The 26,395-nt window shown below is 38.0% G+C and overlaps 1 protein-coding gene across 2 annotated transcripts; it reads right to left on the reverse strand.

The window, feature by feature from the left end:
• Nucleotides 1-706: 706 nt before the first annotated feature.
• Nucleotides 707-24,900, reverse strand: prkci (protein kinase C, iota). 2 transcript variants are annotated; one of them, XM_082173878.1, is made up of 18 exons: nt 24,560-24,900; nt 19,196-19,317; nt 17,278-17,367; nt 14,600-14,650; nt 14,346-14,431; nt 14,084-14,221; nt 13,667-13,724; nt 12,728-12,783; nt 11,880-12,056; nt 9,165-9,262; nt 8,285-8,371; nt 8,003-8,138; nt 4,605-4,692; nt 4,288-4,413; nt 4,122-4,201; nt 3,851-3,940; nt 2,650-2,765; nt 707-2,349 (listed from the first exon to the last, which is right to left on the reverse strand). In XM_082173878.1, the coding sequence occupies exons 1-18, from the start codon at nt 24,637-24,639 to the stop codon at nt 2,262-2,264; spliced, it is 1,767 nt and encodes a 588-aa protein (XP_082030004.1). In that variant the 5' UTR covers nt 24,640-24,900; the 3' UTR covers nt 707-2,261. The 2 variants fall into 2 exon arrangements, with proteins under 2 accessions (XP_082030004.1, XP_082030005.1); XM_082173879.1 differs by lacking the exons at nt 19,196-19,317; nt 24,560-24,900 and adding an exon at nt 18,399-19,159.
• Nucleotides 24,901-26,395: the final 1,495 nt, after the last annotated feature.

A 26,395-nucleotide genomic window follows, 5' to 3' on the forward strand; every position in this document is an offset into this window, starting at 1 on the left:
TAATTTTATTTGATGCAGACAGTTCGAGCTCAAAGGTAATTACAGCAATTAACTTGTTTGAATTAGTAGGAACTAGACATTTTTTTGAGCTTCGTTTAGTCTACAAATGCGTTTTATGTGACTTTCGAGATTGGTACTGACGTTAGCTATGAAACAAGATATACTGTATACATAATGAACTAGCTCAAGATGACAAAACTTTCACTTTAATCTGTGCTATACTGATAGCTATTCTGATGACTATTCACAACACTGAGATTAAAAGGGCAATGAAGAGCTTTTTCTATTATAATTTTTTTATGGATGTTTCACCAAATAATAATATATGCATAATGTTTCAACGATGTTTTGTGGGCCTAATGGTTAGCGAGTCTGACTGGAAACCCAAAGGTTGCTGGTTCGATTCCAGTACTGGTAGAAAATGACTGAAGTGCCCATGAGCAAGATACCAAACCCCCAACCGCTCCCCGGGCGCCACAGCATAATGGGTGTGCATTGCCATCCCGGTTTCTGTGTGTGTGCACTAACTTGGATGGGTTAAAGCAGAGGTTACCATCCTTGGCCTTCATATGTCAATTTCACTAAAACAATTATTCGGTTAATGCAATCCTTTTGGAAGAAATTCATAACAAGTAACAAGAGTCAGGTCAGGTGTGAATTTTGTCCAATCACAACAAAACAAATTGCTTTCACACTTGAGAGAGAATGATTTTCCTTAAATACTTTAATTATGTGTTAACAAAAAGTGGTACAGTTCATTCCAGTCAATTGATAGTGTTTTTTAATGTGCATAATGGTACACAAAACATAGAAAGAAAAAAGAAAAAACCCAGGTCCACTTCAGCCCCCTGATGCTTCTTTAAAGCATATTAGCACATAGTTTACTTTTTTCTGGGAATGCATAGAGGGCTTTAAGCAATTCAATCATTTCTAACACCAGGTTGCTAATGAGCTCGTCGCAGCTCGAAACCAGTGTGAACATCTGTGAAAATATAAGCAAGTTGATACATGCATGGCGAGGAATGAGAGGGCAATGCTGTGTACGAGTAGCCTGTGTTTAATGTCATCATTTGGTCATTTCAAACCGCACCACCCGAAAAACTGGGCGCCATTGATGGGGCCGTGAAGGGTTCCAGGACGCCTTAGTACATCATGTATCTGGATCTAACTAGAAATCACCCAAAGGGACAAAATCAACCAAACAAAAAAACAAACAAACAAAAAAAAAGCTTAGTGACTGTGCTGAGAAACAATGAACACTTGTCCATTGAGACTTAATTTGTTCAATATAAAAAAAAATACATAAACGGAATATCTTAACCAGAAAAGGCAATCACATTTAACACAAAAAGCAAGATATAAAAGAAGAAAAAGGGTGAAAAATACTTTATACATGCAGCAGTTGAAGAGTAATAACATACTTTTACCTCGTCCGTATGGAAACCACCGACAGGAACGTATTAGTTTTAGTGTCTTATTTTGCTCCTGTGTTGAAGACAGCTGTTGTATTTCATGTCTAATTTCTCCCTCCTTCCGTCTCTATACAGAAAACTTCTCCATTCACAGTTTGAGTATTTACAACAGTGTTCATTAGTGTTCCCTGCTCCGTTCAAACAAGATTAATACCACTTCAATCAAAAGCGAGGCCACATGCCCAATCATCTTAAAACTTATGGAAAACTCTGATTCAATACATTGTGCACATTTTATATAGATGACAGTATTCTTAAATAATAATAAAAAAAACAATAAAAAGTATTTTTCTTCCTTACACTATACTTTTTTTCTGAGGAGAGGCAGAACAGATAATCAGAAGAAAAATATTTTCAAGAATATCCCATGTGGTATAGAGTTTAAAAATGGCTTACTATATGTCTCAATCGATTCTCTTTAATATATACAAATAAAAGATGTATCAGACAGGAGGTCCTGCGTACCATCAGTCATTCTTTTCCTTTAGTTTGCAGTGTCCAGTCACTTAAAACTGACATTCCAGCTACGTTGGTCAACACGTAAAGGCACTGATAAGTTTCATTTCATCAGTGCTGATTTACATGACAAAAATAATCAAGATTTTTTTTTTTTTTTACTTAAGGACTAGTGGTTATGAATGGCAGAAAGTGAAAGAGGTTTGGCAAAGTTAATGCTCCATTTGGTCCCAACAAAATGAAGTCAGGTTGTTGTTTCCTTTCTTGTGATTGTTTATGACCATGCAAATAAAGGCAGCGATGATATGCACATAACAGAAACAGACAGGCCATTCACACACACTCCTCCGCCGACATCAGCAAAGGGTTGATGTACTCAAAGCCTTCAAACTCAGACTGGTCGATCTTCTTTACAGCATCACTGGGAGGGAGACAAAGAGATAATCAATCAGTCTTAACTGCAAGAGCACATTTAACTCACTACGGCTTTCAAACAGAGAGCAGGCTGTAAAATATTTTCCTGTAAAACGGCGGTGTGTGCAAATGAGGGAATCCTGTTCACAGAACTATAATGTGTCATCAGGCATCGTAAATTTAATATTACTTCCTGATGAAACCTGCATTTTTGTGGTAAAGATCTGAAGCAGATTAATGGCGCCTGAGGTCTGATTCAGAAAGCTTGAGGCGTGTCACAGACAGATACACATGAACAGACACTCACTCATCGTCAGGCGTGAGCTGAATAGGTTCATTGGTGAACTGGGCATCAAAGTTGTCCAGCCCAAACTCGCCAGAGATGTTGGGCTTGAAGGGTGGGACCACTTGCTTCTGCTCCATCTGAAATACAGTTAACATGAGTCAAATAACAACTGTGACTGTGTCATAAAGCAGTCTCACATATATATAAAGAATATTCACACACACACACACACACACACACACACATAGTGTCTTCAATGGTTTCTGGAGAGAAAAAAAGCTTAATCACTCTCAGCAAGGATTTAATATAATATTTAGGTAAACTGATCCTTCCCATGGCTTGTTCAGTACTGCTCTTTAATGCCTTAATGCTACAAACCTAACAGTGGGGTCTGCCACAAGCCCAAGATCTGCTCCCCCTGCAGGCTGCCACAGGCACTGCAGCCTGTCTGAGAAGAAAGTGTAATCTGATCCCTTTAAACTGTCTGACCGCCTTCTCTCGTGTGTGTGTTCACCCAGACCAAACACGGACAAGAGGTCACCGTGTTCGTCTGAGTCTCGTCTGCTGGTTTCACATAATTTAAACCTGCCTCACACATGATACAGTTCACTGCCACAACCCTCAGACCAGAAAAATCAATGACTTGACACCTGATCACCTCTATTATATCACTGGCCCTACACGTGATGGTTTTTGTCACGATACAAACATGAACCACTCAAAAATGTGATTGTATCAGTTTATCATTGTATCCCATTAGGTTGATTATATTTCATATTTATCTATCTATCTATCTATTTGATTTGATTTAGTTAATAGAAGTTAACTGATAAATAAAATCTATTTATGACATTATTTTTGAAAGCATCCTCGCTTTACAGCATTTTTACACAAGTGCCTAAAACTTCTCACAGTACTATAGCTTTGCAGGCAGGTTTCTTCAGGCGTCTTGGACTAATTTTTAGGTGAACTGTCCTGAAGCTAACGTTCTTGAAATGCTATTTGAAGTGGTAATAGCGCTTGCGTCAAATTACATGAATGAGTAATCAAATGGATAGTTTCTCAAGGTCATAAACAACACTTAATAGTTGTTCAGGCTCCAGTAAGTCCTCTGTTTAGTTTCACTACCGTCAGGCTACAGCAAGTGACTCATGCTTCCGCTGCGGTCTCAAGTCGAAACATCCAATCACTCAGATAAAGGAAACAGATAGCAGTGACTCACAAGATCCCAGTCTACATTTCGGAAAAAAGGATGGCCCATTATGTCTGCAAAGCCTGTCTGAGGATGACATCCGAGACGTTCCTTTGGCTCCTACAAAAAGAGTGGAAAAAAAATTCAAAGAGAAAAACAGTGAACAGAAAGACAAAAACAGATAAAGAAAGTAGAGAGATGTAGAGTGAAAGAAAAAGGTAAAACAGAGGTGAGGAAATAAAGAAGAGAAACAGGTCCATGTGACAAAGACATTAATATTGATCTGTCTCGTCTGCTTTACCTTGTTAAGGAATCCCTTTAGCACGCTAGCTGCTTTAACCGATAATGATCTGGGAATTCTGATCTGCTTCTCCAAAATTACTACGAATGAGGAGCAGAAGAAAACATGAGATATACTGAGAGACATATAAAAAAATTTTTTAAACACTCATGCGTCTGTCATGTACCTTGGAAAAGATAATCTTCTGTGTTTTGGTCAGGGTTATCAGAGCTGCCAACTATGTCAAAGGGTGACCTTCCAGCCATCATCTCAAACATCAGGACGCCCAGTGCCCACCAGTCCACACTAAAACCTGAAAAGTAAAGGCACACACAGAGTTGCACATACATCATCCTGAGGCTTTGAAAGCTTAGGACTGACAAAAACTCAAATGGCAGAAAGTCATGAGGTAGACGCTAATAGCAATAAATGGGTTAAGCACTGTGTGTGCTAGAACACATAGTTGCCAACCGAAAGGCTTGGTTGTGTGTGAATTGTGCTGACCGTAGTCTTCTCCTCTCAGAATCTCAGGTGCAATGTAATTGGGGGTTCCACAGAACGTGCTGGTTGTGTCTCCTGGTCTCAGTCCCTCCTGCATACAAGAGGAATTTGAAGCCAATGAAACATTCAGGCACACAATATGACTAATGATGACTTTTTGATGGCCAATGCCAAAATCTTAGAGAGGAGGGTGGCCGATCTAAAGCCCATAAATGTATATATTGCAATATTTAAAGATTAACAAAGTCTAAATGCAATGCAATTTATATTTATTTGTCATAAAATATACTGAAATAATTAGAAATAATCTGGAAAAAAAATGTTTTCAATGATTTCGTAAAATAAACAGATTTATACTTTAAATATCAACTTCTTAATTAGGTACTAATTTTACAAATAAAGACATTTCTTAAACATCCAGCAGTGCACTCAATAATTTGGCATGTTTGTGTGCAAGTGTAGGTAACATTGATTTTACATACAATACACAGAGAATATGACATGAAAATTACATAGTGGTCTAATCAATGTACTATAGATCGCTTTGGATTTGGCATTAAATGTATATGGCTATATATATATATATAGTGTGTGACTAAAATCCCATAAGGAAATCTGACATTTAATCAAATCTTTTTGTATACATTTCTAAAGAAAACCACAGTATTGCTTCCTGCTTCCTGATGCTAGTGCAGGGGTAGGGAACCTTTTTTTTTTACCAAAGAGCCATTCTTTCCTAGCCTAGAAATCTAGACGCACCCTAGCGGCAGCAAAATGTATTTCGCAGCCAGGTGGGTCTAGCAACTCTCAATAGACCTTCTAGCTGCAAAAACCTAAATTGGGTCAGGCCAATCACGTCGTGTATAGAGTAGGCGGGGGCGGGCTTAACATATGACGACAGAGTTGCGACGGCTGCCACTTGAAAACAGAATGACGGCAGTTGCTGATGGAGAACAACGGTCTTTCGAATCGGCTTTGGCCGCGACTCTGGAGGACTTGGAGTTAAGTTTTTCTTTGAGAAAAGAGCAAAGAACGGCACTTAAGTCATTCTTAAAAAAAGGAAGATGTGTTCGTCGTTTTGCCGGCCAGATATGGCAAAAGTTGAATCTATCAACTAAGCTCCGCTGTTGGGAAAACGCTCTGGTTGGTTGAAGCGCTGTCCTATTGCGTGCAGAGGGAATTTGAAAGACAGCCGTTTATCCCGCCCCTCGGAGTGAGCGTGTCTATGGTGAGTTTCCAGACCTAACATCTTGATGTAGGTCTGGCTTGCCAGGCTAATTCTTTCCATTTTTGGTAAATGATTATTCCCAAAAGAGCCACAGCAAAAAATTATTCAATATTTTAAAGAAAATATTAGTATTTCAGTAATAGTAATAGTAACTTTATTAGGTCCATAGACAACTAAAAACAAACAAATATGCCAACAAACAATAAATAAGTTGCAAAATGGAATTATTTGTGCAGGGCTTTCACTGTGAGGTTGAGTTACCACCGGAGGAGCATAAATCCTCTTCAGAGTTCTGTGTGTATGTGTGTGTACGGATTTTCATACGGACATAAATACGACACATTTATAGGACATAAAAGGTCTCTGCGGCAAAAGCGTCTCTTGGCACAGCAGTGCACCAGTTTCAATAAAAGGATAAGTTTCAGTCCAGTCACTTTTTTTTTTATATCCATTTAAAAATGGCTGTTGTAAAAATCTTTCTTTTTCACCATTACCACAAACAAGCTACGTAGCTGCTTGAATCAGAGTGCAGGAGCTCTAGGTTACCATAGAAACGCAAGTGGTTTGCCATTAAAGGGATCATGAATAGAGAAATAAAATTTCCTTGATCTTTTGACATATACGTGGTGGTCATTGTACTATAAAAAATATCACGCAAGTTTCAGAACTCAAAACTTCCTTGTTAGTCCAAAAACTATTTGAATGAAACCAAGCCGCCAAAACGTCGTTTTGGATTTTGTCACATTTACATCATACATAGCGCGACGTAAGGCCGTCTCTGCAGAAGAAAATCAAAACCTACTTCTACATCATTGCCTTTTTAGCCCTGCCCCCTGATTCACGCATGTCATGTAGTAGTAAATACAACACAAACACAGGATTACTCCAGCAACAAAACCATAGAAATGCCACTTATAAAGCATATGTAATATACATTAATGTTTCACATTGATGGCAAATGTTTCAAGTATGTTACGAGATATATTTAAACATCGAAACTTTTCAAATAATTCCATAAGTGTAATGGCAGGGATGTTGAAAATTATTTTATTATGCAAAACTGTTACCCAATCATAGCAGTGTTTGAAAGAAAGGGTCAAAAACAGGATAGAGAATAGCTTATTTCTTCTAAATTAGGATGTAAAAATCTTGATAACATAATAAGTGGACCTCATAGAATAGTATACTTTTTTTTTTTAAGTTAATGAGCCCTTTAATTGCTGTTCTGACATTTGCAAACAGCACTAAACACGCACTTTGGCCGTTACAACCTGAAATATTATTATTCTGAACTAGGCTGTACAACAAAGGAATTGTAATTTGCTGCTTTTTCTTCAGAAGGCTGATCTCTAGTGATGCATCTTATCTTTTATCGATCATTTGTTGGTAAAGGATGAGAGACCTGGAGAACCACATGATTTTGTCAAAGAGCCAGGCGTGGCTCACAAGCCATAGGTTCCCGACCGCTGTGCTAGTGTGTTGTGGGTGGTTGCCAGGGCAATGAAGTTGCTCCACGAAGTTTCTAGGGTGTTGCTAGGTGGCTTTTTACTGGTTCCAGTTTTTAAAAAATTAATTAAAAAACCCCACCCTCAACTCTATAATATTCTCAAAGAGACTTACTATGATGGAGAGACCTTAAATTTATCATCCGTCACTGTTTTTACTGTGTTCTTGTTGTTCCTGTGCATTTTATAATATTTACATGGGGGTTTGCTGTTATATTTCTTGTTTTAGCTGAGTGGGCGTGGCCTTAAAGAAAGCACAAACTACATAGGAGCGCGTTTGTTTTATCCGTCCTATTTATTGATTCATTTTAAATCTTGTTCTTAATCATCTTGTGTATCTATTTATAAATCATATGGTGAGGCAAGGGTTAATTTTAAGAAAATGGTATGTTCCAGTTATTAAGCGGGAAAATGTGTGTGTATTTAAAGCAGCCATCATTAGTGGAAGGGAGGATTGTAGGACGGATCATGGTTTTAGAGATTTGGACTAGGATATGAAAGCACTGTCTGAGTGCACCGAAACTCGGCCCTCAGATCCTGGTTTTATTTCTCTTAACCATATTTATTTGCACCTCCGCTTTATTAATCACCTTTTTGGACTACAAAATCCCTCCCGTTCTTACATCATGGTGTGATTCTCATGGCGAGCGGGTCTCTATCACACTTACCTTACACATGCCGTAATCAGTGAGTTTGATGTGTCCCTCTGACTCCAGCAGAACATTGTCCAATTTCAGGTCCCTGTAAATAATGCCACGCTCATGGAGGTAGTTCAAGGCAAGACTGATCTCTGCTGAGTAAAACCTGCCAGTGGAAAGAACAAAAGAAACAGTAAGTGACCTAATCTGAGTTTCTGTTCCTGTGGTGTGTCTTTCAGACTAATGTCAGTTCCAACCACGACAGGCTGTTCATTAATGCTGAACTGTGTTACACACTAGATATCCTCATACCTGGCATGCTCTTCCGGAAGTTTTCTCTGTCGCTGCATGTGGAACATGAGATCCCCTCCATTCACATACTCAATTACAAAGAATAGCCTGTGAAAGGGAAGCATTAAATAATCATTAGCCTTCACCAGAATAACAAAACAGTTCACACTAAACTGAAGGGCTATAATAAGAATGGCCAGAGGACCAATATAAGACCGGTTTGGGGCAAAAGTTGATTGAACTTATTGTTTTCAGGACTTTATTTCTTTCATTTTTCATTATTCAAAATAAGTCCCTTTGGATAAAAGCCACTGCCAAATGAGTCAGTAAGATGCCAGGTTTGGGGTCGTGAAAGTAGTCTCTTATGCTCACCAAGGCTGAATTTATTTGATAAAAAATATAGCAAAAACTTATATTATGAAATTTAATTTAAAATTAACCTCTCAAAACATATATCCTACTGACCCCAAACCTTTAAAAGACAGTGTATATGATGTCTTGTTTTTATTATTATACATTTAATTATACAATATAATTATTTAATATAAATATAATATATATTATTATATAATACATTTTCTATTTATTGTTTACTAATCAGTGTTTATTATATGAAGCTGTCAAATAAAAAATAAAAAAAGCAATCTTTTTGTCCAAAAAAAAAAATTAAATACAAAAATGGTGGAGCCAATGAAAAATTGCCAGGCAAATGGTGGAAAAAATCCCTTACTGTTGCGCCCTAAACTGTTAGTAATCTATTTATTGACTGGGAAAAGAAGTTACAGCCTAAAATGTAGAAAGAAAATAAATACAAATTCATATATGAGATAATCATGGATAATATGATATAATATATAATTTGTAGAGTCCTGATGATCTAAAAGTGTGAGTGCAGACAGACCTGCTCTCTGTCTGGAAGCAGGAGTGAAGTCCCACTAAGAAGGGATGGTTGGAAGCCTGCTCAAAAACATGCTTTTCTGTTTGAACCCAGTCAATATCCTGAAAAACAAACAAAACACACACACAAAAAAAAAAATCAATCTCCCATTGAAAAGCAGAGAATTCTTTCTGTCAGTAGGGGAAACATTTGGAAGGACATTCAGGAATGTATTGAGTCAAGGCTCCTCACAAGGCTAAAAACTGATAAAGATTTAAAAGACGGGGGCACCAGGTCTTCCCAAGGAGCTGCTCCTGGATGTGAGGAGACTCACAATGGACAGATACAGAGTGAAAAGCTAGGACCTTTCATTGACAGCCTGGTAAAAATACCTCTGACCGTGAGACACGCTTAAAGAAGCACTGCAGGGCCAGTAGAGATCAGCTGCTATTATTGACCATTAGCTGCTGCTTTCAATTCATCCCACAAGGCTAAAGTGCATCTAATCAACGTTAAATGCCCACTTCATCAACATCTAGTCATCTGTATGCGTGTACATCAACACATCCTGGAAAGATTAGAGCCTAAGGAAGCTCTTTGTTTGTTTTATTCTGCAAAGTCAAGAATCAAATAACTTGAATCTTTCAGCGATTTAGTGTCAGGAGAAACACTTCAAGTTGTGAAGTGTCAAGAGCGGTTTCAAACTAGAGCAGAGTTTGTTTGTTGGGTGTGACAGTAGTTTCATAAGGGTAGTCTGGGATGTGGTGTATTAGAACTTGGTATGGTTCACAACGGTTGTGAATGCAATCTGATATACTGTATTGTCCCGAATATAAGACGACTCTGAATATAAGACGACCCCCCCCCTTTTCAAGATGTATCTTTTGGAAAAAGGCTTTTTGAAGACCACATCTTATCTTGTAAAGACCTTATTTGAAAATAATTTTCATATTTCACAATTTTTTTAATTTTATTTTAAAGTAAATATTGGTAAAATGTACCAACAATCAATCACATTCCGAAATAAACACTTAACTTAAAATAACCTGAAAACACAGGTGTTTGATCTGCATTACCCATCTCATCCAGGGGGGTAGGCATGTGCCGGTATCAAATTTTCATGCTGCGATTAATTGATTGAGCTTTTATCACGGTATACGGTATTATCACGATATTTTAATTGCACCAGAGAAACGGATGGATTGGGGGGGGGGATGTAAAAAACAACAACTTGCATCACAATAGGTGTAATTGTGATTGTCAAAACATTTGGTAACTAAACAGAATTGTATTAAGTTTAGTGACAACAGTGCTAAAAAATGATTGTTTAACACCATTTTCACGATTTCAATTCAATTCTTGGGATTTGATTTCAATGTTTATTCAATATTGACTCATTTGGATAAATATTAGGTAGGCTACAGTAGATAGCCTACATGTAAATTTTTCTGAAGAAAAAAAGACATCTCACATAATGCTGTAAACATACAGAGAGCCCTATCAGCTGGTATTATTAAAGGTTGAAAATAACAAATTAAATTAAATATAATGCGGCTCTCATTATAATAACAATTATGTAATGACAAGTAAAAATATTATAAATAAATAATATAGTGCACATATTTAGCAAAATACTCCTCTCTATAGCTATTTTTCTGGTCAACTAACGTGCTGGTCATTAAAGGTGAACTAAGTAACTTTTTTTACCTTAACTGAACAGCTTCGGAGTCATTGGAATGGTTATATTACTTATTTCGGGTTGAATGGTGGTCGTTTCGCACCCCCCTGGTGCCCGTGAGCGGAAAATACGCACTTGCAACTTTGAGCCGGCGGGCCGCCGGCCGCTGCGTCAGGAAGTCTCGCGTGATATCAGGTCTCGCGATGTAAACAATTGCTTTACGGCCAAAAGAAATCTGCTAAAATGCTGTCATTATTGCGCTCCCTCACGCTGTCCGAACCCGAATGAAGAAGACGTTTTAAAGAACGTCCCATCTGCTTTGATGTCGTTGATCTATAGCCTCTGGTGTCTGAGAATCACCAACGAGTTTTTACGACAGTGTTGTCAAATATCTATTCCGAAGCTGTGGGGGGAGCTCTAGAGAGAAACCTGCGAGCAAAAAGCGAGAATACAGCGAAGAAGTCCCGAAGCTACTGAGTGCTGCTTTAAATGGCTTTCCTGAGGTAAATGTAACGTTCTGTGACATAATTGTTGTCTTGCAGTTTTATTGACCTCTTTCTGTGCTTGAAAAACACTGATTTATCGATATTATGTATGAGGCATATATCTTTCGGTAAGTTGTACTGTATCTTTAAATAAAAAGTAACAGATGATCAGTTTACTTGAACTGATGCGCTACAGCGATCTGTCACGTCACATTTACAAACGCCAAAACGGTATTTATTGTCTGAATTTCGTAATAAAATGGACAGAACCTGAGAGCAGATCTTTTTTTCATATCAAAAGTAACCTACTCTGTCTAGTCTGTCGGGTGTCAGTGTCCTCTTTGCTCCACGATTTACACGGACACACTGTAAATTTTGGCTGCTTAATGTTTGATGACTCCGCTGCGTTTATCAGTCCTGGGCGGCCGTGGAACTCATTATACACGTATTTGGCGCTTCCTATTGTTGCGGGTGTATTATTGACATGTAAATGTTTAGACCCCAAATAATAATTCATATAATGACATATCAGTGGCATCTTTGCATGTTCCCGGTGTATGAAATGTGAAATGTCACCTCATCATCGTTCACGAGCTCCTTCTTCACCACCTTCATGGCGTAGATGCGCTCTGTCTTTTTGAGACGCACCAGCAGCACCTTGGCGTAGCTGCCCCTGCCAATCACTCGGAGCAGGTCAAAGTCTATAAGCCCCAAACTGGACACAGCCTTCCCGGACTCCCGACTGCCCACAGCCTGAGGGATGGATGAGATGCATCTTAATAATATATATAAAAAAATCACCCTCTTTTTTCTGGTTTACATTTCTTAATGCTCTTCTCTGTCCTTTCCCTTTGTTTATCGTATGATTTCCCATGACTGCGACAGAGCTACAGGAATGCGAGCCTTTAATCAGATGCTAATGACCCTGATAGAAGGTTACTTTATTAGCTCCACTAAAGGAAATCAATAGATCCTGAATAGACCTTGTTGCGTACACCCCCATCTCCTTCTCTGAGTGACAACTCCAGCCTGATCATTGGTCTGAGAGTGAACAACTGAAAGCTCATCTAATCAAACACACAGTTCATAATGGTCCCATTTACACCTTATGTACACATGTACTAACATTCATTTTAACCACTTTAATCAACAAGTGGAAAGTGTGATCTGATTGTTCAAACCACATTTAATAACACATTTGACAAACACAAGTGATTGGCTACAGACAATCATCAATAATACAATCATTACAAATTTGGGAAGATGGTTGGCGTGTGTTGGGTTTTCAAATGCACGTTATAAGCGACCCAAACTCACAGCACTTGTAGAGGTGGAGTTAGTGAGAAGTAGCATTTATTACTTATAAATGGATCAAGAGATGGATGTTAACACCAGGAGAAAAACAAGGCCAAACAGTGTCTTACCTCATGCTCCTCTCCCTCGTGATTGATACTTTCCGTTGAGTTCTTTTTGTCTAGAACTGGAAAACAACAATGAGAAACGGGGAAAGTCATCACTCATTAATATTCATTAATATACTTATACAAATCTGATTCACAAGCCTCTAAACCAAATCAGGCACTTTGATAAATAAAGCACTTTGAAAAACAGAGGGATTGAAATTTATCTGACCAGCACTGTAACTAAGCCAAGAGCCTGTTCACGTCATTAATTCCAACAAACAAGCTTAATCTTGTGAGAAGACTCACGCCTGTAAGCTGCTCAATGCATTAGTCTGTTTCAGTGCAAGCACACGCCTAATTACTAAGGGAAAACATCAGCTTAGCCCATCCAGTCATTTAAAACCCCCCAAGATGAAAATCAGTGGCATCAATGAGCCATTATAGATCTTAGTGAATCAATTTAATGACTTAATGAATGCAATAACTCAGAAAAACATTGTTAAACACCTCTGGATTAAAAGATACTTTTTAGTTGGTGATGTTGTCAACAAGAAAACACAGGGCAAGTTTATCTGCTTGACTTTGGATTTTTGTTAATGGATCTGTGGGCAGAATGTTAGTTATGGAAATAAGGGACATTTTTCAGTTCAGTTTCAGAAAAGTATACCTCGAATGTTTATGTTCTGACCAGAAAAAAAATATATATTTGAAAAGTCTGGGCAAGGCACAAGAGGTTGATTATTTTGTGACCTGAAGCAGATCAATTTAAACTCAGATGGAAAGCCTCAAAAGACAATTATTTTTAGAAAACTGATTGTGAGTTGAGTTTAATTGAAATCTCAAAAGTGCATTCTTTCCTGAAAATTGATTTTATCCTCTGCTATTAAGAGGTAAGGAAAATGCAATAGACATGATGCATGTGTGTAGTGTATGACAAATATAGATGAGAGCCTACTGTACCTTGATCAGCATGCTCTGATGGACTGGACCCAGGATCGATTCTTCCAATCATTGGGTCCTAGAAAAATGGTAAGAAGATTAAAGCTAGAGATAGATTGAGATTCATAATGTTATTAGCAGTAATAACATGTCTAATATATGTCTACACACAATCTGATGTGAATGACCTTCATTCACAAAGCTTCCCATCCCTTGCATGTCCATTTATTAAATATTTAATAAATGGACATGCAAGGGATGAAAAGCTTTGTGAATGAAGGTCATTCACATCATTTACCTTTTCTTAGGCTAATATTTTGGCTTATTTTATCTACCAATAAGAACGTAGTACTCTCAGCTCCATTTTATATTAAATCCATTTTAGATTAAATGTATTCCACAGAAAATATGAAAGGATGCAGATTACTAATGACTCACCTGTATTACCTGTCTACCACACTCCACTGTCACCAATTTATGGCATTTCTTATGAACCAGCAGTTTACAGTTTATGCACTTGTATCCCTGCCTGCCCAGGCCCCAGATACGATCTGTGCAGATGGCACAATGAGCACGCTGTACAGAACAGAAGGAACAGGAACATTAAACCATACTCAACACAAAAAGTCACGTGCATAATATTGAGACAAATTGTGTAACGTAATAGGTGCCAGAAATAACAAAAAGAGCATTTTTGTACCCTATTAAAGCGCTTGGCTTGAAACGCATGTCCACTGGCATAGTAAAGTTTCCTCCAGCGTCGAGCTCCACGACGGTAAATGGATTCTGAGTGCAACATTTGAGTCATTAATTAAATCTGCTATTAACCAGTTTATACTCCATCATTATAACCCAAACTGCATGTTTTCCAGCACTATGTATGAAGTGCAAAAAACTAAATAAACATTATGACCTAAATGACCCTATTATAAGCATATCACAAGATACACATACTGTCTTCTCCAGGACAGGGCATGCCAGGCTTCTCAGGTATACACGGAAACACTGTGGAGAGAAAGATAGAGACTGTGAAAAAAGCACTGACAAACAGCTCCAGTGACCTCTCTGTGACCTCTCCTCATCTGACAGTGGACTTTGGGGTCAAAAAACAGAGTTTGTCCAGGCCTTTGTGGAGAGTGGGTATTGACGGACAGTTGGTTGGGACCTTTTTCTGAAAGCCCTTGGGACCAAACATCTCCTCCTCAGCATGACTAATTAACTCACCCAGCAGGCAGAACAATCTATCTCTGTCAATCACTCCCTGAATCCTATCTTTCCTGTCCACTAATGATCCCATGACCTGTATGATGCCGTAGGGTGTTATAAATAAATAAATACATGTACCTAAGTCAGAACATCAAAATGTGGAGCTTCGTCTGAGCTCATTGGCTCGGGGGCTTAAAAGGATATGGGTGTTATGACTAACTGTGATGTGACAAGTCTCAACAAGCTGAAAGCAAAAACCGATGTGCAATGTGACACAGTCACAGCTAATCAGAAGATTTTAGACCAATGAGATTTGAGACTCGAGATTCGAGCGGTGAGCGAATGAGGTATCTACATATATATATCTATGGTTTGGATAGTTTTGTGAAGTGTGTTGATAGCTTAATGAACCATCTAATTTTAGTAGTTCTGTTGCTGGAGTTGAACTTTGGCAGAAATTGCAGCTTTGAAAAGCTCATTTTAAACATCCCAAAGCTTAGGCCGTTTCAGAATTTGTATTGCTTCTGTATTGTTCTTATCTTTAAGTCTGTGCATGACCGTGGACTCTGTGCATTCTTTTAGTATGGTGGTATTTGTACACATTTTGTTTAGATATAATGTGGTTACTTGGGAATGTTGTTTTTGCAACAGATCCTGACTGCACTGACAAATATTTTATTTTGTGAAATGTGCGGTCAGTGCCGCCGCTCCCTATACACAGATACATGTGATTGTGTACTGTTATAAAATGTGATAAAACGCATTATCATGAATTCCAAAGTTTAATTTAAACACTAAAATTTAAATGGACAACAGAATTTGTTTGTTACACTATTTTTATTACTTCTAATTAGGGGTGGAACGGATCGCAGTTGATCCCTGATCCGTATGGACCAGGACACACGGTTCGGCACGCAAGTGATTCGTGGATTAACTGCTAAATTTAACCATCATAGAGTGAAAGTTTATAATTTGGACGCGTTTTGTCTTGAAAATTTACACATTCAAACAATTTTAAACGTGGAAGAGGCGAAAATCGGGGCTCGCAGAGAGAGAGAGAGAGAGAGAGAGAGAGAGAGAGAGAGAGAGAGAGAGAGAGAGAGAGAGAGAGAGAGGGGCGTTTCAGACAGAGCTCAATCAACGAATTGATTCCTCTTTCCTTGGCGTTGAACGGACACATAAACACAAAATTATGTCAAAATACCCGTCTACATGCCTGTCTCGGCAAGTATTCTTTTGTTTATGTCATAAGTAAACAGTTGAGAAAGAAACCGGATGTTTGTCAGTTTATTCAGTCCGTGCATTCGCTCTTAAGTGACAGCACACACCTAATATTCCTACTGTTGTCAGTGTCATTAATATTAATAAATAACAAGATACAGCTTTAACAAAGATTAAACTATATTTAATTTCTACAGTGAACAAAGAGTGTTATTTTACATTTAGGTTTAAATATTAATTTCTGTACCTGAATACTACTGTTAAGGTGATGATACACACGGCAACTTTTTGAGCAATGTTGCCGTCAACGGGCAACCAGATGAGACACAAGGCTCACGACCGATAAAAATTATCCAGATAGAAATGTATTGCCCATTTTCAATGGGAAAGTGCCCAATCAACAATCGCTCGGCAAGATTGCCCAGCAACATTGCTCAAAAAGTTGCCCTGTGTATCATCACCTTTAGACTTTGTGACTTTGTTATTTAGTATTCATCTCTGCTTGTAATTTGTGTATTTGTTCTTATTTTATTACTGACTGTTCACTTGTTTTAATAATAATAAATAATAATTTATTACATTTATATAGCGCTTTTCTGGGTACTCAGATCGCTTTACATGGAAGGGGGAATCTCCTCAACCACCACCAATGTGCAGCATCCACCTGGATGATGCGACGGCAGCCATACTGTGCCAGAACGCCCACCACACACCAGCTTACTGGTGAAGAGGAGACAGAGGGATGAAGCCAATCAGTATATGGGGATGATTAGGAGGCCATGATGGATAGAGGCCAATGGGCAAATTTGGCCAGGATGCCGGGGTTAAACTCCTACTCTTTTTTGAAGGACATCCTGGAATTTTTAATGACCACAGAGAGTCAGGACCTTGGTTTAACGTCTCATCCGAAGGACGGTCCTTTTGACAGTATAGTGTCCCCGTTACTATACTGGGGAGTTAGGACCCACACAGACCACATGGTGAGCTTCCCCTGCTGGCCTAACTAACACCTCTTCCAGCAGCAACCTAGTTTTCCCAGGAGGTCTCCCATCCAGGTACTAACCAGGCTCAACCCTGCTTAGGGTCTTGGGTTACATGGTGATATGGCTGCATTATTTTAAATAATGTGTTAGGCTAGTAGTTTTTGATGTAGTATCGAAGAACTTCAAATGAGCTTTAAGTAATAAATGAAAAGCAAAGCATACCGTGAATAATGAGCTCTGAGTCTTTGTTGAGTTCATAGAGACGTAAGGCCTCCTCCAGCTCCAGCTGAGAAGAAACGGTGCACGGATCCCCTGCAATGACAAGCACAGTGAACTCACTGGAAAAGTCTTTACCAAAGACATCAGCATAAGCAGCATGAGCATACCTGACACAGCAAAGAGGAACAGAGAGAGTGAGGGAAAATTAAAGCAGGAAACAAACGAGTCCCTGTTAGCATGCTATGATTATAACAATGTTTGCAGAGCATAAAGCAAAAATCTATTCGTTTTTCACCATGAACTAGTAACGCCTGTGGCGTTGTCCGAAGTTGACATCAATCCTGTTTGTCATCTAAAGAGCAGCCTGTGGCACAGACTGTCTCGGCTTGCGTAGACACACGGCCCTCAGTCAGACATCACAGCAGAGGCAATGAGTGACGCTGGGCATCAGTGCCAAGCCTTGTGCAGACAGAAGGGATTAACTCTTCACCATGACGGCCCTCTCAGATCAGCTATGCTAATGAGCAGTGTGACTCTGGGCTCAGCGTGGAATGGTGAAGATTTTGGTATTTAAATGAATGTTCTTCTATCTCCATTTCCCATCTCGCATGACTAATGCAGCAGTTAATCATCACACACAGTCAATCTTTCCAGCATAAAACCTGCTCCCTGCTGTGCGCTGCATTCAGATTCACTTTATCCTCATGTAAAATCCATCCATTTTATTTCTGCCAGTGGAGTCCAGGGTAATTTTGAGACTCTAATGCAATCTGCCAAAAGTGGGTTCACTTGTAATATATAAAGTGCTGCAAATTATCTAGGAATTTCAGCAGAATGGCAGAGGGGAGCTTGTTGCTACGGTGACAGTTAGAGGAACAGAATGAGATTTACACCTGGTATTATCATCTGTATCAGGGGATTTGATCACAAGCAGACATCAATAAACACAGGTTTAGTCCTAGACATTTTGATTACTCAAACCACTAAAGCTGCATTCATTTGATCAAAAATAGTTAAAAATAACACGTCCTGAAAAAAATACAGAAAAAAGTGATATTGTGAAATATTATTAAATTTTTGTATAATAAAAAAAAAAAAGTTTCTATTTTAAAATATTTTAAAACCCTCTTCATCAATCCATTTCATGCTGAAGAGCTGGTCATTGTCCATGGAGTCAACATGATTATCAAAAAAGAAGAAGCAAATTACGTGCGTTTCCATCAAGTTGCTCGAACGGATCATGGTGGTATTGGTAACCAACAGTAAATAAAACACCATAAGCGGAAAAAGCCGATTAGTCACATGGGTTTAATGTTCGCTACGTCAGAATTTATTTGCCAAATTATTTCCATCTCCGATTATTCGCATTAACTCTTTTTCACACAAGTCAAAAACCACCTCAAGCGAGCATAAGAACTTTCTTGCAAAGGGATTTTTTTTCACAGAAATTTGGAATTTCCATCACTCGTTTCTGATGTGATACTTCAAAATGTGCATTATAAAAACAGGCTGATGGAAACATAGCTAGTGAGTGTGTCTAAATGTGCAACATTAAGCAACAAATAACTTTAAAAAAACAGCTCCTTCTAGAAACCCCAAAACTTAAGAAAAAACCAACTAATTTAACATTGAGTGAAATAAAGGTAATGGGTAAAAAGTTTAATTAAATTCATTATTATGTATTAATTTGAATTAAAACTCAATGTAAATACACTGATTGGTTTAGCAAGTCTTGTGTTTAGTCATGAAATCAAAGAGCCTCAATGAAATCTGATCACAAGAGGTCACAGGGGAGGCATGTTAATACCTGGTGTAAACGCAATCTGTCACGGCTGACTGCTTGTGATCGGATCACCTGGGACAGAAGTTAATACCAGCTGTAAATAGGGCCAGAGAGACAAACACAAATGAAATGGCAAACCTTCTTCATCAATCCACTTCATGGTGAAGAGCTGGTCATTGTCCATGGAGCACATGTCCCGCACCTCACTGCACAGCCCCTCATAGGAGATGGAGGGCTCGAAATGTGTGATCATGATGTCCCTAAAACAGAAAAAGGTGACATTCAGTAATGGTTTATTCATTAACAGTTTATTCCTAGAATATGATCTATTTTATTAAAGGTTGTGCCCCTTTATATAATGTAATAGAGCTGCACAATTCTGCTTAAATAGAGAATCAAGTGTTTAAAAAAAAAAAAAACAGAGATCACGATTCTCCCACAATTCGAAATAGACAGCTAAACAAAGTAACAAGTAATTTACCAAAATGTTAGTTGCTGCAGTCTATTAATTAAAAAAAAAATTGAATTATTTATTTATTTTTAAAAACTGGTTTGAATTAACGATTCAATGACTCATTTGACAGCTTTTCTAAACAAATCTCATGATGAATGAACGATTCAATGACATAAGTTCGCCACCTACTGGCATAATGGTGCGCCAACTAAGGCTATGTGATATTGACCAAAAATCAATACTGTCTGGGATTTTGTTAATAACAATGATCAGGCGATATTTAGCCGAGTGTGTTATTGTGCTGGTATCTTGGCAGGTTTAGGACTGCTGTTGACAGCTGTTTCCCAAAGTTTTAGTTATTCTTCATATTTTGTGCAGTTAGTTCACAGCAGTAACAAAAAGTTTAAAATATTACCTTTTATCTGCATTTTTACCTTTATAAGGGCCATTTTTTTCTTACCTAATAAAATATAGTCTATGCCTCATTTAGCCCATTATGTCAAATGATTACATTTAACCAGTAAATTCAATTAAAATAAATAAGACGCTATCTTAGTGAATCAAATGAAATCAGTATCAACAAAACCTATCTTTGCAATGCAGAGGAAACACAGATGCTGCATCTGAAGAGCCATTTAGATGCATTTATACAGACTGTTTAATGCAGCTATGATCATGCCTAGGATCATAGACAGTAAAAAATAGATGGGCAACGCTCTTCAATTCCTCTCTAAATTAAGCCAAAATATCCCAGAAACATTCGTTGATGCTTATGCCATCATGACGTTACACCCTGATTTTATAGCATCAAATAACTAAAGCCAGACTTATTGGAAAAACAAACATTTGACAATATGTCTGTGATAAGAATGAGCTAAAATGATAGAAAGCATCTTCGTAAAAAAATTATTTGAAGTGTAATTGGATTTTTTTAGGGTCTCCCACGTCCCATTAGATAACATGGAGAGGGCAGGATTATGACCCATACTACAGCGAGCAACAAGTGGGCGATCAAAACGCTTTTGCTTCACTTTCAGGACGTGCGTGGCACACTTGCCTCGCATACTCAGCAACAACAAAACAGGAGAACCAATATGGCTGCTACTGTAAATACTGTTAAAAGTTCAAACCAACATGTTCGAATCAGAGTCGGACACTGAAGAAAGAGAGACTCTAGCAGAAGTAATAACTTCGAGAATGCACCAGGACGTTTCTGAATGGTTAGTTGATTAATTTATGTAATAGTTGTAGAATTGTAGTGTGTACTAGTTTTTTTAGCCATTTTGCAACAATTCATAAACACTAAATACTGTTCGCTATGTGCTATAAACAGACAATACGTGTAGAATATATACTGCATGAAGAGAGAACAGGAATCATTTCGCTTAGTTACAAAGCAGTCTTATGTAAAATGGTTATCACAAACATATTTACACATTCCGCGGCTCAGATGCTGGGAGTAAATGGACAACAACTGAACTTTTAGATTTTTTATCAGGTAGCATCCTTTCGTTACCACTAGCTGCTCTAGTGAGGAGGAGATTAAAGGGATAGTTCACTTTGAAATTAATTTTTGGTATGTTTTAGCTTACCTCAAGGGCATCCAAGATGTAGGTGTCTTTTTTTCCGCAGTAGTTTCAATTTTTATATTTTTAGGTCAAACCGTTCTTGAAAAAAAGACACCTACATCTTGGATGCCCTTGAGGTAAGCTAAAACATACCAAAAATGTATTTCAAAGTGAACTATCCCTTTAACATGGTGGACTGTGTGCTGCTCACTTAGGGGAGAATCAAAGCTAATAAGCAGTACCTAACACACCGTGACGTCACACTGACACACCGTGACGTAGACATGAACAAAACAAAAAGGGAGTGGGAGGATATTACCATTATAGGGTGGTTGTGTACACACTGCAGACACAAAATGATGCTCAAAAATCCCTTTAAAACTGATCATAAATTTGGGAAGCCGTTCTGTATCCTTAAGTTTGGTAATTATAAAAATCTAAATGCATTCAAAATGCTATCATTTTTCTTTTTTTTAAAGACCAAAAGATGAATACAGTGCAGCAGGAGTAATCATACAGTAAGTTTGTGGGAAGCTGTGTGTTGAATTACTAGCACATTCCCATAGGAGGCACCCAGCAGCTTATTTCCCTTTGTTTTCTACCATGTTCACACTGTTTTGGTTAATTATTGACAGCAGGGGAGTCCTTCCTGTCTACGAGCCAGCACGCTGACCCACATGCCACAGAGACTAGTGGGAGTACACACACTACCTTATGACGAAGGAAATCACAAGGCTGATTTGATCTGATCTAGGACCATTATGATGAAGCTACTGTAAGAGAGTTAAAGGGCAGCTCAGTGCTTCCTGTGATGCATATCTATGACATAATGAAAGCACTGCGTCAGTGAACTGTGCTTTAGTTAATATTTACAGAGAGATAAACTACCTCTTACTGTTGCCTCTTGCAGTTGATATACAATAAATTTGGCACATAATTGACAATAAGAGGAAGATGGATCTGTAGCCCATTCTCTTAGTATGAGCAGATGTACCCTCAGCATCACTGATAGGTGGTGAAGACACATTACTTCATAGGGCAAACATGGATCAGCTCACACTCCCTTTACAACAGCATACTGAGCACACACTCATTCCTGCTGTCAAATAGCCTACGACTTACAAGAACCTAAACACAATTTGCTGCAAACAAATTTAAACAAGTAAACAAGCTCACAGATACTAAAATGAAGAGGAAAAATACACAAGGAAATAAGACCAAACAGAAGGTGCATTAAAGGGATTGTTCACCCGAAAATGTAACAAAAATGTACTGTCCTTCCAAACATGTACGACTATCTTTCTTCTGTGGAAGAAAGAAAAAGATAATAGAAGAAAATATTTTGAGAAATGTCTCTGTTTTGTGTGTGTGTGTGTGTGTGTGTGTGTGTGTGTGTGTGTGTGTGTGTGTGTGTGTGTGTGTGTGTGTGTGTGTGTGTGTGTGTGTGTGTGTGTGTGTGTGTGTGTGTGTGTTTATTGGTCACGAAAAATGTTTGGTTACCAACATTCAGCAAAATATCTTCTGTTTGTGCTATTTGCTGCAACTATATCTCATCTGCGAGCAAACCTTCTGACGAATTGTGATAAATTAAAATATGAATCTCGACTATATTGGTTGTAAACTAGATTAGGTAAAATAAACCATTCAATTTGACATTGTTTATTTGTGCTTAAATATGAATTTTTTATATCTATTATAATTTTTGAACAAAATAATTATTCGTTTAACCATCATCGTGCAGCCCTACTGCAGAAGAAAGAAAGTCATACAGGATCAAATAATTAAAATATATATTTTTGGGGTAAAGTATATAAAGTCAGATGACCATGACAAACAGCCAGAGCATGAGCTAAGAAGGACTCTTATACGATGCCCAAATGCACAAAGTAACATCTTTACTGTATTCAAGATCCATAAAAAAAAAAAAAATCAGATTAGAGTTGCAATATAGGTCAAATCTTCTAATAGACTTGTTTATTACAGTCATACAATACATCACAGAAAAAAAACATGGATGACTGCCAGAAAGAGAGCAATAAGTGGATCAAAGACAAGATAGGGCAGAGAAAGAGGAAGATGATGATAAAACCTGTGAATTTCATCTTTGCCAGGCTTCAGGGGGTTTTAAACAGAACATAAAAGGTGCAGAGAGTAACATGTGCTTCATTCTATTCAAGACTGTGCTGCATTCAGGCAGAACCCTGCCATTAAGGCCTCCACACACCAAAACAAACACCCTCTGATTGGGTCTATCATTGCCACAATAGTAGCCTAGTTCTGGGGATTGAAATTGGTTCAAAGATTGGCTAAAATGACCTGCTGAGTAACAATAGAAACCAGAGGAAACACACATGAAGGGACAAATGGTGGGTTTCAAAATCATCCACACCCAGGAATTATGTGCTACTATTTTTGTACAGTATAGGTCATCAATTAATGCTGTCTCCATTGAGCTTTTCTTAAAAACCAAACTAAAATCAGAAACTGAGCTTTCAAAAACAAAGGATTGTACTGTGGGATGATTGGTTTCTTTGAAGATTTTCACATACCTGAGGCCAGTTCATAGAGACTAATGACGGTGGACCTCTCAGTTCCACACAACGATGATAATAATAACTATTATCAACTAATTCAGCTGGAACAGAAACCGATTGAATCATCATGACAGCTGCACACACACAATAGCTCTCTTGGGGAATGTGAATAGGAATCAGTCTCCAACAGGTCTGGCAAAAGATACTTGCTGTACAAGTTTTTCAAGTGCATGACAAGCGCATGCGTCATCATGAATGGAACACAGCTCTGACTGAAAATCATTCACACAATGAGCTTAATATTTATTCACATAAAAGTAAAATATTTCAATAGTAACACAATAATTGTTTCCCTAAACAGCAAGAGGAATAACTAACATTTACATGTTGTTTTACCTCCCATTTTACTAACAATTCACTGTTCTCGTTTAGAAATTTGCTTGTGATGATCTACATTTTATGTTCATGACACATAACACACTCTTTGTATACAGTTTAATTTTAACTTTTAATTTTATCATAATATCTGTGACTTTACCTTTACCTCCCTTATACCCTACCGTCATATAGAACCACCTAAATGTGACAGATCGCAAATGTTTTAAGACAGGTAGACATATCCAGCTCCATGACAGGGGCAGCTCTCAGATGTAAACAACACTTCATAAGCCATCATTACATTAACTGACAAACATATCACTTTTTGTATACTATTATGAGAAAAAGAAATTACTACTCAGCTGTTTTATTGGAGTCGGAACTTTATATTGGAACTTCATCAAGAGTTTTGTTTTGGGCTTATCTAATACTACCAGCTAAGTTAACGTTAGCTGGCTAATCATTTGTTTGTGTATATCCCGAAACTGCACTATTAAGAGGTCAATTTAAGAGTATAAGTCTATCGAAACATCTAAAAAGACAGCACAGAGTCTCACTGTCTACTTACCCCCTGTAGTAGGCTTTTACCCGGACCTGGTGCGGGTTTTCTCCGGGGTGGGACATTGTGCTGTCCCGCAGCGTAGGCATTATGAGCTCTCAGTACTCCGGCTAGCGAGCTAACTTAGCTAACGAGGCTAGCCCGCTGTCGAGACGGAGAAAAAAAACAACCTGAGTTAGAAAAATTGACTTATTACTTGGACCAAAATAGTGTTGACCACCCCAGTGGTACAATCGGCCTGTCTGAAATATAACTAGTAAAGTTCTGACAAAAATTAGTCTGACTACTAGAACTTCTGTGTCTGACGGGAAACACTCCCTTCTCTCGCGCAGCGCGCAGGCCTCGAGACGGAATGATCCAAACAGTGGAATGTGGAGGGGAGATGATGGGGATTTCCAACAAACACATTCCACATTATTAGCGACTGTTAGTATCAGAAATATTGTTTGTCTAGATCGTTTAGAGAATGTGCAAATATTGAACATATGCGATATAATTAATGTTTTAGTATTGTGTGGTAATATGTTTAAATGGGATCGGTCGGTCGGATGGGAGCGTCTGGTTGGTAGCATTCCGATCGAAGAGGGTGGAGGAGAAGACGAGCATCCAAGGAAGTTAGCAGCATCCTTTTGCATGTCTAGAAATTAGTAGGGATGGGATTCATGAAGAATTTATAAATTATGTCTGGTTCCGATTATTCATTTACTACTTTGAGATATAAATATTTGGAAAATAAGAAATGCAATTTTCTATTTCAGATTTCAATAAATCAACATATAACAATATATAACAAATATAGTATAATATAACAAATAAGAAAAGGTAATATAAGTAGGCTATTTTAATAATAATAATAATGCTTTTAAAATTATTACTGCATACTTTTTAGTTGCGGGATAAGAGAATTCCTTTAAATTGTAGGCTATTTGTTGCCTACATACATCCTTAACTGTAGGCTACAGTTCTTGGTTAATTTCAAGTCAGACATGAAGAGAGTAGTAATAAGTCAGAATAATTCACCAACTCTTCCGACTGATTAACTAAAAGAACCTGCTGAAGTGCTGATAATTTGTTCAGGATTCAGACTACCGACGGTCGCTGTTTTTGATACACAAAAACAACCAGCTCATAAGAGTCATTCGTTAGGTAATCGATTCTTTGAGTGCTACAAGGATCGTTTTGTGAGTGATAGACCTACGCCGTTACAATTCATGGTGTAGTAATACGCATTCTAGTTGCAAAACCACTGTCAGACATGTGCCACAAGGTTACAAAACCACTGTGCAGACATGTGCTACAGTGCCACAAGGCTTCTGGTGTCCATTACTGGAGATTCCCTCTCTTGATGCAGGTGTGCTGTAAATAGTCTAGGCTACACACTGAAACATCATTTTGACAATATTATCAAATGAAAGCTTATAAGCTGAGAGGTTAAAAAACTATTTACACATTTGCATATATTTTTTTAAAATATGTTTGCAGATCGGAACTGATGTGCTGATGAAACGGATTCACCTCCTATGAAATTTAGTAGGGCTGGGAGAAAAAATCGATTCACCTAGGTATCGCGATTTTTTTTTATGATTTTAAAATCTATTTTTTTATTACAAAATCGATATTAATTCAAATTAAATTGCTTGAAAGTAATTGTGAAAGTATGGAAGGCCAAAAGGGCCAAAACGTGTGAAACTTTTAACACGACAGTTTCACACGTTTTGGCCCTTTTGGCCTTCCATATGAAAGCGACGTGAGACTGAATGCATTGAAAAACCCTCGCGCTACTCATATGCTGAGAGAGAGATAAGACACTAGCTGCATGATTCATCTTTAAAAGACTGTGAGCTC

Source organism: Leuciscus leuciscus (genome assembly GCF_965113295.1).
Source record: "Leuciscus leuciscus genome assembly, chromosome: 6".
Classification (NCBI taxonomy): domain Eukaryota; kingdom Metazoa; phylum Chordata; class Actinopteri; order Cypriniformes; family Leuciscidae; genus Leuciscus; species Leuciscus leuciscus.

What these genes read in the sequence shown, in the direction of transcription:
- prkci (XM_082173878.1), bottom strand. Translation starts at nt 24,639, where the DNA reads ATGCCTACGCTGCGGGACAGCACAATGTCCCACCCCGGAGAAAACCCG. An exon ending in CTCAGAGCTCATTATTCACG is followed by an intron (nt 14,651 to 17,277) that starts GTATGCTTTGCT and finishes TTCTCTCCACAG; the next exon opens with TGTTTCCGTGTATACCTGAG. An exon ending in ACGAGGGAGAGGAGCATGAG is followed by an intron (nt 12,057 to 12,727) that starts GTAAGACACTGT and finishes TCCATCCCTCAG; the next exon opens with GCTGTGGGCAGTCGGGAGTC.